The 18,554-nt window shown below is 47.1% G+C and overlaps 1 protein-coding gene across 3 annotated transcripts in view; it reads right to left on the reverse strand.

Annotated features, from left to right (window-relative positions):
• Window positions 1-18,554, reverse strand: part of F5 (coagulation factor V) — a 786,312-nt gene that overhangs the window by 494,383 nt on the left and 273,375 nt on the right. For all 3 annotated transcript variants that reach the window (XR_015299279.1, XM_086934096.1, XM_086934094.1), the window contains exon 7: window positions 8,841-9,006. Coding sequence is in view for 2 of the 3 variants with exons in the window: in XM_086934096.1 (XP_086790222.1) it covers window positions 8,841-9,006 (166 nt within the window). In the remaining variant the exon portion in view is untranslated. The remainder of the gene's footprint in view (window positions 1-8,840; window positions 9,007-18,554) is intronic.

The raw sequence follows: 18,554 nt of genomic DNA on the forward strand, positions 1-18,554 counted from the left end.
CTTAGGGTCGGTTCATCCACATCATGCTCAAGGCCCAGGAGGGCGCATGTATCCTTGAGCGAACGCAGTTGGTGTAGTTTTCCGTCCCACTTGAAGATGAGACGGAACGGGTGACCCCAAGAATACGGAGTTTCATGCTGCCGCATGAAATCCGTCACCTTACGGAATTCCTTGCGTTTCTGCAGGGTGATGGCGGATAGGTCCTGATAGAGGGCTATGGAGTGGCCCTGGAACTGAAGAGGCTGGGCTCGTCGCGCCTCCCTGAGGATCCGCTCCTTTAAGGGGAATTCAGGCAGAAAGGCTAGTATGTCCGGTGGTGGCCCCGAGGACCGTCTGGGCAGTCCCACTCTGTGAGCCCTGTCAATGCGTATCTCGAAGTCCGCCGCTTCCCCCAGAACGGACCGGAATAGAGTCTGTAGGTAGCCTGTGACATCAGATCCTTCTGATTTTTGAGGGACCCCCCGGACCCGTATGTTGTTCCGGCGGGAACGGTTCTCGAGATCCTCCGTATGGGCCTGGAGGTCCATTTGCTGGTCAGTGAGACGCACAATTTCCTGTTGGAGGTGTGTTATTTCCATACTCCTGGACTGATCCGCCTCCTCAACCGCCGCCACTCGTTCCCCCAGGCCCTCCACGTCTCGTCGGAGCTCCCGGACCTCGCCCGCCACTTCTTGCTTCAGGGATCGGAAGTCATCCCTTAGGGAGTTAAAAAGTGTTTCTAAGAAAGTTCTAGTGATGGGTGATTGGTCCTCCGTTGGTGCAGACGTCTGCTTTGCAGTCGGGGGGGAAGGAGGGTCCTTACTGGGCTTGGACTGTGTTTTGGTCATGAGCTCTGGGAGCGTTTGTGACCCTTTCTTCGACCGCTGCCCCGCCATTTTGTCTGTAGGACCGTAACAGTCCCTGGTGTCGGAGTGCGGTGGTGATGCGTGGGTGTGCGACTAGCAGGCCCTGGTGGTTAGGCCCCTTGATAGTGTTGGGTGGCGCGGTGAAGTCTACTCTGTCGCAACGGGAAGGCGGTGGCCCAAAGGACTTGTTTAGGGAGGTACCTGGCCGTGGAGCTATGTGGGTGACGGTTATCCAAATGTGCGTTGGAGGGGCCAAGTGTCGAACCCTGTGGCAACGCCCATCGGCGGGGACCAGGGTAATTGTGGGTCCGTTCCACTTGCGGCGAGCGGTCCGTGGCGAGACAGACGAAAATGGAAGGCCACTGGAGCCAATCGCCGGGGGCTCGAGCGTGCCCCCCGAGGTCCGTCACGATGCCCCCACCGCGCTCCTCACCTGTGCGTAGCAGTGTCTTGTGGTGGTACAGGCATGGAATGTCAGCTCAGCTCCGGACCGATGTCTCTCCCTGGCCACTCAGCGCTCCTTAGCAAGAGGCGTTGTCACAGTGCCCCTCGTGAGCCAGGGTAGTGCGCCGCCGGTCCAGCGATGCCACAGTGGCTGCGTCGTCAAGGTTTCCCAGGTGGTGGGGGCCGGGCCTCGGGATCCCGCTGGCCGTGCTTGTGGGTGCTTCGGTGGGCCACAGGAGCAGTGCGGGGCTGCGGGGGTAGAGCATGCCAGCACTTACAGGGCCAGCGCAGCCGCCATGTTCCGATCGCCGTGAAGCGTCTCTGGTGGTTTCAGGCATCCACCCGGTAAAGGCGATGTTGGTTAGGGCCTTGAGAAGGCCGGCAGGGTGCAGGTCGGGGGAGTCGCTGCAGTGGTCAGCCGCGCCTTTGTCCGGCGGTGCGAGGCCCCAGGCGGACAGTCCTTAGAGGGCGCGTCCAGGCCCAAAAGCCGGGGAGTCGATTTCCGTGACTCCCGGCTGGCACACGGTGCTCCGCCGGGCGTGGCTCTGGACCGGGGGTGTCCCGCAGGCGGGAGCCGGGACCTCACAGGTGGGCACGGGCGTGCCGGGGTCCCGTCAACCAGAGTCTCAACAGGCTGCAGGATCTCCGCAGGACTCCAGGGGTAGAGCACGCCAACTCTCACAGGGCCGCGGCGGTCGCAATGTTGTGGCCGCGGCAATCAGTCATCGGCTCCCCCAAGCTCCGGCACGGTACCAGCGGCAGTAAGCAGGGCACCGGACGGCGCAGCAAGAGTCCGGCGACAGGATCAGCCGATTTGGGTGTGACAGGGAGATCGGGCTGTGCAACAGGGCGCAATTTGGCGGGATCGGGCAGGGAGCCTCCGGGACCTGCGACCGATCACGCCGCCATCTTAGCCACGCCCCCTGTTAAAGTTTTTTTGAAGTTTTTGAATTATCTTCAGTTCCTTTCCTATCCATAACATGATTCATGGAGTTAAGCATACTACTTGCGTCCAAAAGATGTTTTTCCACCTCTTGTAGGAACTAGGAGTTTTCAAGAATTGTCAAGTATGATATACACATGTTAACATTCACAGACATACCATTGTGCGCCTGAAACGCATTGGTGCAATACATAATCTACTAAATATGTTTAAAGATTCATATTACGGAAAAGAAATATATAAGGCGGTTCAAGAACTTCAAAAAACATTTAAACATATTCATTTATGTAACTGGAAAAATTGGGGAACAACTGTGTATTTCTTTATGCTGCCTGAAAAAGCAATAGGTGTTGCAGGCAGTACTGAAAAGAAACTCAATCATGTTGTAGATGATATTTCTGCCCCCTGTCTTTTCGACCTATGAGTGGGTGAAGTAATGATACTAGGCTGAGGTAAATGCTGTAAATCACGCAGGGATTTCCTACAAGTATCAGCAATCTTAAACCGCATCCATCCAGGAACACACTAAGGGGCTTATTAGGATAGCGGATTTTCCGCATCCTCTGGGCCGGAGGAAGCCACCGCCTGCCCGGAGGATGCGGAAAATCCGCTGCAGACCCACCAAAGACCCACCGCCACATTAGGATGGCTGGTGGGTCCTGGTGTCAGTCCGCTGCTTTTCCGCCGCGGTTGACTTACAACCGCAGCGGAAAAGCTCCAATATGGCGGCGGTGTCTCTCAGACACCGCCAGCCATATTAGGATGGGTTACAAAACATGCTTTTCCGCGGCGAGTTTTCCGCCGTGGAAAAGCATGTGGAACTTCACTGCAGGGGCCCGTTGCGGGGGCCCTGGGTGAAGGGGGGTTGAGGGGTGCACATGATGGGGTACCTATGGTACCCCCCCCCCGCATTTGTATGCAGTAATCGGCAGGCACCGCACGGTGCCTGCCGCTTTCTGCATACAAATGCAATGTATGCATTTTTAACATTGCGGCGGGTGCAGCTTGAAGCCGCACCCGCCGCAATGTTAAAAATAGAGGATGTGACCGCCATGGTGGCGGTCACATCCTAATTGCACAGGAGGGAACTCCGTAGGCCATGCCGAGGTTCCCTCCTACTCTGGGGTCGCGGACGGACGCAAGTCCGTCCGCAATCTTAATGGGCTCCATAATGCGATAACAGGAAAGAAACTAAACAGACTGAACTCTTGCTCTGATCTCTCATGGAAACAATGGGGACCATCTTTGGTTAAGATTAAGATGCATTGATGGATGTATATGTTTTTGTGAAATGAAACTGTTCTAATCCTGCTACACTTTATAGTACAGAATCCTTCCATCACCCATAATGTAATGGACAGGCCTGCTATGAGGACCTGCCCTCAAAGCTACATATGATTAAAATATGTTTGGCTAGATCTGGTCAGAACCCTGCTATGTTTGCAGGGCACTGAGCTGTTTATACACTATGGAAGTATTGTATATTGCAGTCAAGATATATCACATGGATTTTTCCACTAAAAGTGAGCATTATCCATGTCTGTTCAATTATGAATTATGGGCGGGGGGGTTTAACCCCTTGCATGCGCCGCAAATTGTACATAGTTACATAGTGTGCGGGATTCAGACGGCCCCCAGCCGTCGTGAGCACACGCCCACCGTGACTCATGACGGCTGGGGGCCGTCATGAGCATTCAAGGGGTTAAGTGTTCGGTGCAGTTGATAAATATGCAATGTGGCGGCCATCTCATCTACATCTTAATTGCCACACAAGCTTACAACTCCTGAGGCAGAAGCCAGGAGCCCACGTTTTTAGCCACTTACTTTGCATTTTGTCTTTAGTTTGAAAAGTTCACACACTCTTTTTAAATTGCTTGGTTGATCTCAGCTTACCTGACTCAGACGTCTAGGAGCTGATCAGGGGACGCTGGGCAACACCTCTGACTGCCGCCGATAACCGCCGCCATTTTGGAGGTAACGTAGCGGGCAGCGGGCTAGTTATTGTGCACAGTGAGGGATAAAAGACGCCCTGCACTGCTCGCGCTCTTAATTGCTACACAAGCTTACAACTCCTGAGGCGGATCCCGGGAGCCCACGTTTTTATCCACTTACTTTGCATTTTGTCTTTAGTTTTAAAACTTCACGCACTCTTTTTAAATTGCATGGTTGATCTCAGCTTACCTGACTCAGACGACTAGGAGCTGATCAGGGGACGCTGGGCAACACCTCTGACTGTTGCGGATAACCGCCGCCATCTTGGAGGTAACGGAGCGGGCAGCGGGCTAGTTGCTGTGCACAGTGAGGGATAAAATGAACACCCCAGAGTGTACGTGCAGCGGACGCGCACAGCGGGTGTGTCGACGGCAGGCCAAAGGCAAGCCCGTCTGCGCCCGTCCGCGCCTGGCCTGGGCCCAGGGCCTGGACCCCTGGCTCGACGACAAATAAAACAACCAATCCATCTACGCAAAAACAAGCAAGTAAAACAGGGAATTATAACTACAACTCCGACTTTCTGAAGGCTCTTAATAACACTCAAACGCCCAATTGCACTAGAGCTCTCATTATTACGGATCCCACAATCTGCACGCACTGCGGATTCCACTTCACCCCTAATCATGATGTTAATGCACTGCATGATGGAAAGCAAATAACCCCCCAATCTAAATCATATACTATGACAAGCATAAACTGCAGCTCGCTCCTCAAACACAAAGCTAATATTTTTGATCTACTTTTTAATGACCAACAGGGTGCGGTTTTTCTTACAGAAACTTGGCTCCATGGGAGCTCAGGCCCAGACATAGCAGTAGCTTTACCTTCCAATTATGCTATATAAAAAGTAGATCGAACTGGAAAAATGGGGGGTGGCATTGCGGTAATATTTAAAAAAAACTTCAGCTGCACTCTGGAGCAGCTACCCATTGCTGCATGTGAAGCTGCACTATTCAAACTTACTCTCCCCCCCAAATTTACTTACTCGGGAGTATTAGTCTACCGACCCCCAGAATACCTTGCCAATTGGATTCCCACTTTTATGGAAGCTAACTCCTCTTTTGTCACCAATACAGCTAATTTCACAGTATTAGGAGACATTAATCTTCATCTGGAAGACTCTACCTGCAAAAACAGTGCCAGATTTATTTCCGACATGGCTTCCCTAAATCTAGAACTACTCAATTCCGGTCCAACCCATACAGCCGGATATCTTTTAGACCCCATTTTCTCTAATCTTAATACAATCACCTGCACCCCAGCTCTACCTACAAGTTGGTCTGACCATTATCAGATAAATTTAACTCTGACCACCATATCTGATAAGAGTACCGCAAGTAACGCAAAAGAAACAGGGGAAGCACTGAGAAACTGGAAAAAGTTAGACATTGATAAATTATATGAATGTCTCGATGCCAACAAACCAACCTTAGAGCAAAAAGTCGGTCCTCTCGCTGATACAGTGCAAAACTGGCTTTCAAAAGCCATTGACACCTGCCTCCCCACTATAAAGCATAAAAGAAACGTCCACCGTCCTCCGGCGCTATGGTATAATGAATCTTTAAAAATAATAAAAACTAGCTGTAAGACCCTTGAAAGAAAGAGGAAGAAAGACTATGCCCATTCTTCCAAACAGGCCTATAAAATAGAGCTGAGCAAATATCACAAACAATGTAAACAAGCTTGCGCCACTTTTGTGAAATTAACCATCTCAAAGGCGTCAAATTGTGCAAAAACACTGTTTAACACAGTAAAAGAACTCGTGGGCTCGGACACCCTAGCCGAACCACCAATATTGACCCAAACCAAATGTGAGGAATTGGCAGCCTTCTTTATAAATAAAGTTGAAGGAATATACCAAGAGATTGTCTCACAAGATAATGTACATGATATCTCAATGAGTTCAAATACAACTATGTTAGTGGCACCTCATCTCCCCTCTAAGCAAGAACACAGTCAAAACGGTGATGACTACTTCCTAACTGACTGGACCCACCTTACAATGGAAAATGTGGACGCACTTCTGAAATCCATTTAACCAGGATCACCAAAAGACCTACTTCCAGCCAACATTCTCAAGCAACTTAATCATTCCGCGCTATAAGTTCTAACCCACCTTTTAAATGCTTCAATCAAAGATTCAGTGATTTCCCCACATGGAAACATGCCATGATTCACTCACTATTAAAAAGCCCAATGCAGACCCAGCTGAAACCAAAAACTATCGTCCAATATCATTGCTTCCAATTCTATCAAAAAATTTAGAAAAACACATTCCTACATCTGACACAATATATAACAACAGACCACCTACTTCACCCATCACAGTCAGGTTTCAGAGCTGGCTTCTCGACCAAAATCACTCTCTTAGGGGTCACAGAAGCAATCCGTCAGAATTTAGATAGAGGAGAAACGGTGGCGCTCATTCAGCTAGATTTGAGCGCCGCTTTCGACACCATATCACACACTGTGCTCATAAACACACTGAGCACAATAGGAATATGCGGAACAGCTCTCAAATGGATTCAGGAATTTCTTTCCAATAGAACCTTTCAAGTTTTCCCCCAGAACGCTTGCTCCAAAACATACTCTTTTGCACATGGAGTACCAGAAGGATCCATTTTAAGCCCACTACTATTCAATCTCTATGTAAAACCTTTAGCGGAGCTGGCTGAAAAATCCGGGCTGTCAATCTACTCCTACGCAGATGATTCGCAAATCATGTTTTCTCTATCTGCACAAAATCCCAATGATACCTCCACACTAAAGACAGGACTAACTAACATAGCAGCCTGGATGCAGTCTAACTTCTTAAAACTAAATGGAGAAAAAACAGAGGTACTAATACTGGGAAAGCACAAGGATCTCTGGAGCCTACAACACTGGCCAGATAAATGGGCACTTTCCCTACCCCTACATCACAAGTGCAAAATCTAGGCGTATTCCTCGATGACACCTTGAGTATGCACGCCAAATCAGTAAAAGTCGCAGCCACTTGTTTTTCCATCATCACATGGCTGAGGAAAATCTGCTGGATGTCACCAGAAACAACAAGAAAAACTGTAGTCAATGCCTTAATCACCTCCCGGCTTGACTATGGAAATGCCCTTTATGTAGGCTCAACAAACATATAATCCACAGATTACAGATGGCCCAAAATGCTGCAGTCATACTTCTATGCAAAGTCCCAAAAAGAGAATCTATCTCAGCATATTGACGTAAACTACATTGGCTGAACATTGAAAATCGTGTGAAATTTAAAACACTCACCTACATGCATAACATTAAATCTGGAATGGTCCCTAACTACCTCTGTACTTTGGCCAAACCATACATCCCATTCAGAAATCTAGGATCAGCCTCCCAAGGCCGTTTTGTGGTCCCTAAATACAAACTGGCCCATATGGGAGGAAAATCCTTCACATATTTAGGGCCATTTTATTGGAATTCCCTCCCAGTCTCACTCAGAAATGAAACAAGCTACTCCAATTTACGTAAGTTGCTTAAAACCTGGTTATTCGAAAAATAAGATGCCCAGGCGTTGCTTTGTCACGGCTTTTCTGTCTGCGCCGGGAAACGCTTTCTGGGTCGCTGATGCGCAATATAAATTCAAATTCAATCTCAGAAATGTAGAAACTAATGTTTGGCCATCTTTGGCCACAGTGGAAGCAAACTTGGAAGTATACGAAATCATGTCTAACATCTTGAAACATTATATAGCATCCAAGCACAACATGATGTTCATCTTAGAGGAATAGAAATTAACACTCCAGGATGGCCACGCACCACTTCTGTCTTTGTCAATGATTTCAATACCAGCTGCAAACGAGCATTGGCAAAGTGAGACCAATTGGCTTTGCTGCAGCTTATTGTCTACTTTTAATGGCTTACAAATTAATGCAGCTAAATAAAGTGGTTACGAATTCAATGTGACATTTAAGTCCTAGAATAATTCCATATTTGCATTTCGATCCTTAAAATGCATAATTTGTCTGGGACTGGCCCCCCTAATTTGAAAGAAGTCAAGTAAGCATTAAAAATGTCAAACGTGTTGTAGACACTGCAAATTCAACACGTGATCTAACTTGTATTTTTAGCAAAAGGAACAGGGATTGACTAGCACTATAGCAAAATGCTAATTTAAATCTACATGGGAGCAATGGACACTACCAATACAATTGATAGTTTAAACATCTAGAAAACAGAGGGCCCAATTCACAAAGGTAAACTGAGATAAATGTCTAACTTTAGGAATTTCGGTATTCACAAAGGGCATTTATTAGTAGTAAAGTTAGAGTTTTGGTCTCAGTTAAACTTCAAAACAAAACTTAAGTTTAATTGAGACAAAAGCTTAACTTTACTACCCGTAAATGCCCTTTGTGAATACCAAAAGTCGTAAAGTTAGACTTTTGTCTCAGTTTACCTTTGTGAATCGGGCCCAGAGTTTCAGAGACAGAAAATCAATGACTTCTCTATAAACCAATGCAGAATATTCTATAGAGCTCGACCTTTTTCATTAAATAGGAAGTTCAAACAATCACAAGGGAACTATGCATGCAAGAATATCTAGTTGCATTGAGCTTATTTAACTAGAAACCAATACTCTGCTTGTTTACCTGTCAGCGCTCTCAGATTTCTGGAAAGCATAATTCCAAATGACTTCCTCAGCGGCAATGAAGTAGTCCCACAATTTGATATAGCGCCTCTCTTGGAAAGAAATTCTTCGTACTACAACATCTTTGTTGTCGCATAATGTGACGTTGAGGTAACCATGCATTGCAGCTATATGGTAAACAAACGAAATGGAAACATTAGAGCGAACTGAAGGCACAATGGAAGCATGAGCTAAGAGTTAATATGAAGTTATGCATACCCATCATCCACGCAGAAGAAGTGGTTCAGTACAGATGGAACAGGTCATAAGCAGAAAGGTTGGCACTATTCCACTTATAATTACAATCCTTCAGTACATTTCACAGTTCATCATCCTTTGGGACACACTGCCAGTACCAATGACTGAAAATGATAATTATTTAGCCCTTTCAGGAAACGGCGATGGTTTTGGTGTCCTGAAACTACTTTAGGAGAATCTTCTGAAGTGATTTCTTATGAGACTGTAGCAAACTGGCCTATGGAGGCTGGTCTACCGATAGTAGCTGTTTTTTAACTTTCTGTGTGTGTCTATTTCAATTTGATCACTAATGTGCCTTTGCCACACGTCATTTTTAGGTCTCGCCTGATCCAGCACATGCGTTGGTCTGGCAGAGACATTTAGTAGCTGCTTTTAAAAGTGCTATTTTCCCGGCGACCAGCTTGCTAGAACGCACACAAGAGCGCGCGTGCATGCACGTAATAGCAAGCTGGTGGCCGGCAAGGTAGCACTTGCATTTTTTTTTTGTTTTTGTGATCGTACTAGGCGCATTTGCCGTGCGTGCAGACAACTCCTGCTTCTCCCCCTTCCCCACCTCCCGCACGACCAATGCTTGTTTAGGACATGAGCCATGACCCTTCTACGACCGGTTCCACGCTCTACTTTTTAATTTTTTTACTAATAACATTTAAAGTACTGGTCCTGTTACGTGGACGCAGGCTTGTGACGCAGTCTTGGAGATGCCATGAAACGAGATTACATTCTCTCCAGTGTGCTAATACCGGAACAGCTGATCAACCAGCCAGTTCTGAGCACAGCATCCGCAGATGTCAGACTCTAACACCGCCCCCGCCATCCGCTACCATGGAAAAAGAACAACGCCGCTCACTAGAAAGCCTTCCTCCCGTAACATGGTCCACCAGCTGCTCACTGCCACGGCGAGAGCTTGACTCTGCCGTGCTGTGCTGTTCTGCTTTTCAGGAAGTGCGCCTTATGCCCTTGTGCCTCCAAGTGTGTCTGTGTGTGAGAGAGCTTACCCCAGCCGTCCTGTAGTGATCTGTTTGTCATGGTGTCTGCCTTGTGTCACTGTGTCTCCGAGTTAGCTGGTATCCATAATTCCGTCTTGAGAGGAAGCTGGCCCCGCGTCCTTTCACTTCCCTAAATTTCCTAATTTCTTCTCTTCCTCTTTTCTAGCCTACTCTTCGCTCCGTATTTAGCCTACTTCCTGCTCTACCTACTTGCAGCCCTCTCCCCCGCCAGTCCATTCCAGCATGTGCCCTCCACTGATCCTCCTAATGGGTATGGAATACCCACTGCTTTCCAGTGTTACATAACAAACCACTTAACCGGAGGCACAGTGCAGAAAATAACAAGAGCCGCGGGAGTGTCGAGCAACGGGCATAAGTGCAGCAGCGAGCGCCGAGCCCATCTGCGAGCATTGTGCGTGTTAGCGAATCTCGGAGCGGAACCAAAAAAACTTGTGATTCTGAGCAAATCAGTTCAGCTACGTGGGCCATAGTTCCAAATATGTTTAATGGAAGTACGTCAGCACCCACTGTTTTAGTTCTGTTTATAGCTCGTCTTGTTTGAGGGAGCGGCAGTAATTATAATACTAAGACCAGACTGTTTGATGCATAAGGTTAGCTTTTTGTGACAACGCAATCTTTAAGAACACCGTTGTTTATAACTATGATGGAGACAGACGAGGGCTAGCCTTATTTAATATTTATTTATTATTGCAATTTGTAAAGCGCAACGTATGCTCGTAGGCATCTTGGCGCTGTAACTTCAGTTAAAATCTAAGAAGGCTAGCAGGCTGTCGTTGATGAAAGGGAGCGTGCGCGTTACTGGTCAAACAGCCACATCTTCAACAGTTTCCTGAACTGGAGAAGAGAGTGACTTGATCTAATCATTAATGGAAGCGAGTTCCAAAGTTTGGCTGCTGTAACCGTAAAACGTCTGTCTCCCCCAATTGACAGTCCTTGTACGCGGTACCGTTAGTTGATGCAGCGTCACGGATCTTAACTGTCTAGTCGGATGGTAAGCAGAAAGCTGCTCTTTGAGAAACTTCGGCCCTTGTTTGTGAAACGCTTTGAATGTCAAACATAGCGTTTTAAATTTAATCCGATTTTTAATCGTTAGCCAGTGGTAGCTTCTAATTATTTGGCTAATCGGTTTGAATTTAGTGGTTTGCGTGTGAGACAAAGTTGAGCTTCTCATCAAAGGTAATACCCAAATTCCTGACCCTTGGGACTGGATTTGGGAGAGGTCCAAGATATGGGGGCCGCCAGACTGACGACCATGACGGGGAAATCTTCCCAAAGATGACTACCTCCGTCTTCTCAGAATTAAGCCTAAGGCAGTTAGCGTTCATCCAATCTTTAATCGCCAGCATGCCTTCTTGGAAGCGTGCAGCTACCTCTTCTCCATCATTGTTAATGGCGAGCACAAGCTGAGTATCATCAGCATAGGAGGTGAGGCTCATCTGGTAGGTTTTAATAACCCTTGCTAAGTCCGACACATAGATGTTAAAAAGTGTCGGACTTAGCGATGAGCCTTGGGGAACTCCACATGGTAGCGCCAGTTCCGCCGATTTAAATGGTCCTAGCGTTACAGCCTGTGTTCCACCAGATAGAAAAGAGGCAAGCAGATCCTTTGCTCTGGATTGAATGCCCAAATTTCCGACACGGTCAATCAGAATGGAGTGATTGACCGTGTCGAAAACCGCAGATAAGTCCAGCAGTATAAGCATTGCTGTCCCCCCTGATCCCTGATGACTCTAATGTCATCAGCGGCTTTAATAAGAGCCATCTCCGTGCCGTGGAGCTTGAGGAACCCAAACTGTGAGTCATCTAACAGGTTGTTTTCTTCGATGTAATTGGACAACTGACTATTCATTGCCCTCTCGAGCACTTTGGCTAAAAACGGCAGGCTGGCTATTGGTCTGTAATTCTTCAACACGTCTTTATCTAAGCTAGGTTTTTTGAGTAGAGGTTTTAGAAGAGTGTTCTTCAGCATGTCCGGGTAAATCCCTGATGTAAGTATCACATTACAGACTTGAGTAATGACTTCGCTGATGGAATCCATTACAGGAGGGTAAACTTTGGGAGGGCACGGATCTAACGCCGATCCCGTTTTTATAAGTTTCATGAGGTCCATTATTTATTCCTCCTCCAGTTCTTTAAATTGAGCTAGTGAGCAGTCAAGAGGTGTAATATAAGTATTGAACATAACAGATCTATCACTAGCTGAGAACTCTGCGTAAATATCATTTACTTTGGCGAAGAAGAAGTTAGCCACGGAGTCACAGAGAGCCTTTAGTGCATGGACTCTGAGGATGAGAAATTATTGTTTGTTTTTTCTAGAATAATTTTGAAGTGTGCGGTCCTGCATGTTGTGTGATCAGCAGCAAACAAGTTATTTTACGCTCAGAACGTTTTTTCACTACGATCCATCACAGTTGACACATTATTTTTATGTGCAGTGCCTGTGTGTGGCCTTCAGCCGTTCATGCTACCCATGCGTTCATATGCTACCCATTTTCCTATGGATGAGCAACATGGTGTTTAATTTTTTTGTTCTTGATGAACAATTGCCTGTCATGAATTGCTTTGCCCTTTGTATATTTTCCTTTCCTGTTGATTCTGGGGCAGTAAAAATTGTCATGACACAAATACCATTGCTAGGACTTATACACAATGGGCAGGCACTAGATCCAGTACAGTTGAATACCCCAAAGGGTTTAGCATTTCAAAGGGATCCTCGAGTAACACATTATTACTGGACACGGTTTGTAGTATTACAAGATCAGGGGTCTAGAGATGGTTTCCTCAGCAGTCTTGCAATCCATGAATGCTTGAATGGATTGCCTTTTGTATCTGTACTAAATCAAGCATTGACATCGCTTGTGGTTGTTGGAAACAATTCATCACAGTGCTCTTGGGTCACTGACAGTGGACCAGAATCTCTATCACAATTGGTTAATGAGAAATGAAAGTCCCGAGATGTTTGTACCATCTGGCAGATTACCTGTATACTAGGCTGCTGATGGGAAAGGAGAGACCCGCAATCGTTTTTAAGGTTGATGGGGTTGGTGGAGGGTTTCTGCAGCTGTTTAGTAGCTGTACTCCAGGAGGTGGTCTATTGACTTCCGGCACAAAAGCCTGCAACCTTAGCAATGGCTACCTCGTTTTCTCTCAGCGCACGTGATTGATGTGTACATCAGAGAAGTCGGGTCCATCCTCCTTTACAGAAGGACTACTCTCCTCTGGATTTCTGTGGTCAATTGCCAGGACTACTCCCAAGCTAAGGAACAAGAACCCTTTGTGTTACCCTACCTGCTTCCCATCATTCACTCAATATTCCTACAAACCTGGTAAATCTAAAATAATAAAGAAAAAACTTACCTTACCGTCACACCTTTTCTCTGTCTCTCCTCCTTGTCCCTTCACACCGCCGGAACAGGAAGCACATTCAGGCGCCCCTAAGCCAATCACAACGCTGCAGTGCAGCATTGTGATTGGTCTGAGCGCTGTGGTTTGACGCTCAGCCAGGGAATGGGAGCCTGGGCATGTTCTTCACTCAGTCTGTATTGCAGCCTGGGTGGAGGACATGCAAAGCGCGCATGACTGTTTGCGCACTTACAAAGTGTGCTCACCACTCTCACTGCTCCTGTCATCAGAGAAGCCCCCCCCCCCCCCACAAAGCTGCAGCAGCAGGAAAAAAACAAATGATAATAACCATGAGTTATTATTATGTAATTTTTTCTTTATTTCACTGCTGCAAAGCAGTGGGGCGACGTTCCTCCGCCTTAGCACATAAGAGATATAGTCCAAGCCTGCCCTTGACACACGAAGAGAAAAGTCTGTGAAGATGCTTTTCATCTTTATTGTTTGGCACCCACATTTTTGAACACTCCAAAGTGATCCACCTGGCACTTGACCGTTGGCCAAACTGCAACTAATTAGAATTAGAGCTGAGCTATATTTAAGCAATTTGCAGAGCTATGATGATCTATACCTTTGACTATTGTTGGTGCTTCCTACTTCTTGACCTGTTCAAGTTTGGGACCAAGCCATAAGTTCTGCCCATGGCTCTGCTGCTGTCTGACACAGTTGGCTGGGAGATAACGCGAAAGTAGTGCCACCTAGCCAGCACAAGGATACCAGAGGAGCATCAGGCAATACCTTAAAGTCCTGCAGAAAACCCTATATCAACCACAGTAAAAACGTGTATTCTTAAATGTCTGCTCTCCAAACTCTAATTCAATCCTTAATCCTCTCTGGATTGCACTAGGGAGCTATTTTACTCACTGGCATACCAAAATGAAACTTGACGCATTAAGTGTAGTATTAAAATCACCAGCAAGACTTATTGCAAACACGAAAAGAGCAGCGACTTCTTGCCTGTCCCAGGATCACTGAACTGGCTCCCAGTAGAGAAGTGCTGCATAATCAGGACGGTGTGCATAAATTGTAAAGCCATTCACAATAACTCACTGATGTATCAAGTGCAGAAATTACATGGAAAAATAGAAATTCCGGAAACAAAGGAGTGGTGTGCAGTCATTTAGAACATACCTATGTAAAAATGTATGTTTATGATTTTGATGCATTTTTTGGACAATTTTTTTCTTCAAATTTTACTGTGCTCTGACATTGTCTGGATGTGATCAATGCTATTTAAAACTCCAAATAAATTAACAACTAAAGTGCAGGTGATCTGACCTTAGATCTGGAGAGAGTGGAATGCACGGCTGCTCCTCTGCACCACCAAGTAACTTTCTGGATAAAGTGTCAATCACACTGCCCTCACTTCATGACCCCAGGTACCCTCTAGCCTTCAGCTGAGCTTAAATTGAACATGGGCCCCACCAATCCAGATCTTGAGAAAGGAAGAGTGTCCCAGATAAGCTCTTGGAAGTGGAGCTCTGTGCTACCTCTCTATATTAGAATCCAAACCTCATTGTCGGGATTGCAAAGTCCACTGTGAGAACGTTGGACAATCCAGGCTGTGAATATGAGTCTATTCATTGGTGGTGTGCCCAGTGGTGTAGTGAACCATGCAATTCAGCAGCTTAAGCGGAGACATCACTAGGCCCTATAGCTCCGGTGAACTGAGTCCCACTAAAAAAGGTCATTCGTTGTTTATAGGCCTCTTCTGTCTGCATGTCTTCAGGAAAAGTGCCCATAAATAATACAGTTAGGGAATACCACGACAGAGGGGTGTTGGAGGTGGGCTGTAATAAAGCAAACTGAGAAAGAGAAACAATAACATTTTGACAATAGTGGAAATCACAGAGAGAGACAAGTTGAACAAGCATTGGCATATCCAATAGGTCTCGCCTTTGGGACCTTGTAAGTGTTTAGTTATCCAGCACAATATCCTTGGTGCAAGAACATCAACTGTTGCATGGCGAAACACTTATAAGGTCCAAAAGGCGAGACCTATTGGCTACTAACCTAGTGATGGTCAAACAGTCCTACTACAAATGGCACATTAGTACTCAAAACTTACACTTGGGGAACCAATCACTGGGGTGAAAACCCACACTCTCCCCTTCTGCACACACAAATGCACATGTAGGTGCAACACATGGGCCTCTCACAAGCCACAATAAGCAAATGTGTAGACCCACCTCATGTGGCCCCTCACAAGACAAAAATAAATAAATGTATAGGCCCAACTCACATGGCCCCTCACAAGCACCTTAAGCAAACGTTTAGGCCCAACTCATACCGCCTATCACTAGCAACTCTAAATAAATGTTTAAGCTCAACTAACATGCCCTATCACAAGCAACTTTAAGCAAATGTTTAGGCTCAACTCACATGGTCCATCACATGTAAGCAAATGTTCAGGTTCAACTAAAATGCCCTATTCCAAGTAACTTTAAGCAAATGTTTAGGCTCAACTCACATAGCCCATCACAAGTAACTCTCAATAAATGTTTAGGATCAACTAACATGCCCTATCACAAGCAACTTTAATCAAAGGTTTAGGTGCAACTCATATGGCCCCACACAAGCAACTGTTAGTAAATGTGTAGGCACAACTTACATGCTAAAATCACAGTGCAACCCAAAATAGCATAAGAAATACTATTATAATATTCAAGCATGGCCAAAATTAAATACACTTAGGCAGTCAATAAGCTTAGCACAACCTTTTTCAAGCCCATAACTAGCATCGCAAAAAACACTTACGCAAACAGAAACTCAAGAATAAAATCCACCAAATCTCAGACACATACTGATACCCAAAAATATGTGTGCAGCAAATCCTGACTAGTACATACTCTTAGTCATTAAATGAAGCTTGGCATAAATGAAAATACTCGGACAGACATTTACTGGCATCAACAAATGCCACATGGCATTACAACAAATTCAAAGATAAGATCCAAATGCCCCAGTGAGCAACTTCTCCCCAGAACTTACTGTCAACAACAGATAAGCAGTTGGAGGGCGTGGCTTAACCAGCCAAAATGGCGGACACAACTCTGTAATGCTACGCTCACCAGCCCAACAATCAGCAGCCATCTGTGCCTCAGAAATAGCAAAATGATGACAGAATAATGTGATTGGTCCTATCAGCCCACAGCCTGCGTCCTGACATATTCGGATCGGCTGTGACTGGCCCAGCAGAGCTGTACACCCGTAGACAGCACAGGGGCTGATAGCATGAACTGAGAGCATGACGGAGGCCTAATTGCCCAAAATCAAGAGGAAACCGTCTTGGAGCTGCCCAGTAGGCTGTCAACATATTCACCCCCTGCACACTAGTAGCCTTGCAACACCGTCGTGCTGCGACGGATTCTGAGGCCAGTACATCGGAGGAGTGGTGGGGAACCTGATGCTGAGGGCCTAATAGTGACTGGCCACCCGCGCCCTGGCTGTGGCGCTGGAACCGTGCAAGAGTTTGCACCAAGAGACAGGGTGACACTCAGTGATCTGGGGTGACTGTGTACTCCCTGATGAAGTTATGAGTCCCAGTCTCCCCCACCCTCAGAAGGAACAGAAAGAGGAGGCAACCTTGGCCCACCACCTGCTCTATTGAGAGGCCCTTGGTTGTGACCGGTGGGAGGAGTCAGAACCCATGGACTCAGCGAGATCAGACGGGACTAGGGTCCTGCCTCCCTTGCCTCGCCCCTGCTGGCGTGCAGGCAAGAGCATCGTCCCGGCCTAGCCCGAGACAGAGATAGCCAGCCTGTGTTTGGCGCTGGCTGGACCCAGATGCGAGACACCAGCCTTCCCAGAGGAACGGATGATCTGAGATCCCTAGGTGAGAGGTGGCGTGGGCGGGGTAGTAGCCCACAGAAGGAGAGAATACCCCAGCGCATCCCAGGCCTTGCTGCATGCCAGCCATCCAAGGGGCACTATGAGGGACTCCCGCTGAGTTCTGTTTTGCAATCCCTAATTGATGGGGCCACGGCAGACATTTGCTGCCACGCACGACTGGGGGACTAAGGAAGAACCTCACTTGGTGATTGCATGCCTCAGATGGCGCATCAGCACCAAGATCATGGCGCGCGCCCAACCCCTTCCTTGCCACCACTTGGGGGATCAATGCCAGACCGAGCGCCCCCATGGTGCACTCCCAACAAAACTGAGTTGGTCTGCACGAGCTTCCTAACAAGCTCACTGGAACTGCTGTGGTAGCCCACCATTCTAGGGTGCCGGGTGAGACCCCGTCCATACATCTTGGCACCATCCTCCTTTGACATAGTCAAGACCCCTCCATCTAGTGCAGGCCCCCTTATGATTTGAGGCCTTGACCGACTGGTCCCCGCTTGCTGAGCCTGGCTTGGGGGTGCCCGCTGGTTACTCGACTCAGGGCTCACCCCTGCCCCCTGGTGCAGGCTGCGCGGACTCCGGCAATGCCTGCATATTGGGGAGGTGGTGATCTGACAGCATGGTCTGCCCGCCAGCCCCGGCAGAACCACTTGCTAAGACAACTGACCCCCACAAGAGAAGAGCGGATTGACCCATACCATCTCAGAGAAGCTGGACAGGGAACTGGCAGCTATTGAACTTTATGAACTCAAAGAGGGGTGGGAAGGAGAAACAAAGCCAAGTAAAGACAGTTAAGGGAAAAATAAAAAATCTTGATAAAACTGCCCTCACTCACACACAATGGGTGTGACATGCTTCATCATCGGGTCTGCTTACAATACGCCCCCGCGTAGCCACATAGGGGGCGGAGAATAGGGTGGGGCAACACTAAACACATGTCACAAAACACATAGGGACAAACACAAAAGTGACTCACAATAATCACAGAGAAGAGTGTTACCGTTTTAAGACAGGGTGACAGATTGACAGAATAGTGCAGCAAGGAAGTGCTCATTAAAACTGGCTCGTGGATACCTGTAGAAACCCTTTATTAATAGGTTCCCGGCCAGGATTAAAAATAGGTGAGGGATGACAGTGTTTAGGCAAGAAATTAAGATCCTAAAACA

The sequence above is a fragment of the Lissotriton vulgaris genome, chromosome 8, assembly GCF_964263255.1.
Source record: "Lissotriton vulgaris chromosome 8, aLisVul1.2, whole genome shotgun sequence".
Classification (NCBI taxonomy): Eukaryota; Metazoa; Chordata; class Amphibia; order Caudata; family Salamandridae; genus Lissotriton; species Lissotriton vulgaris.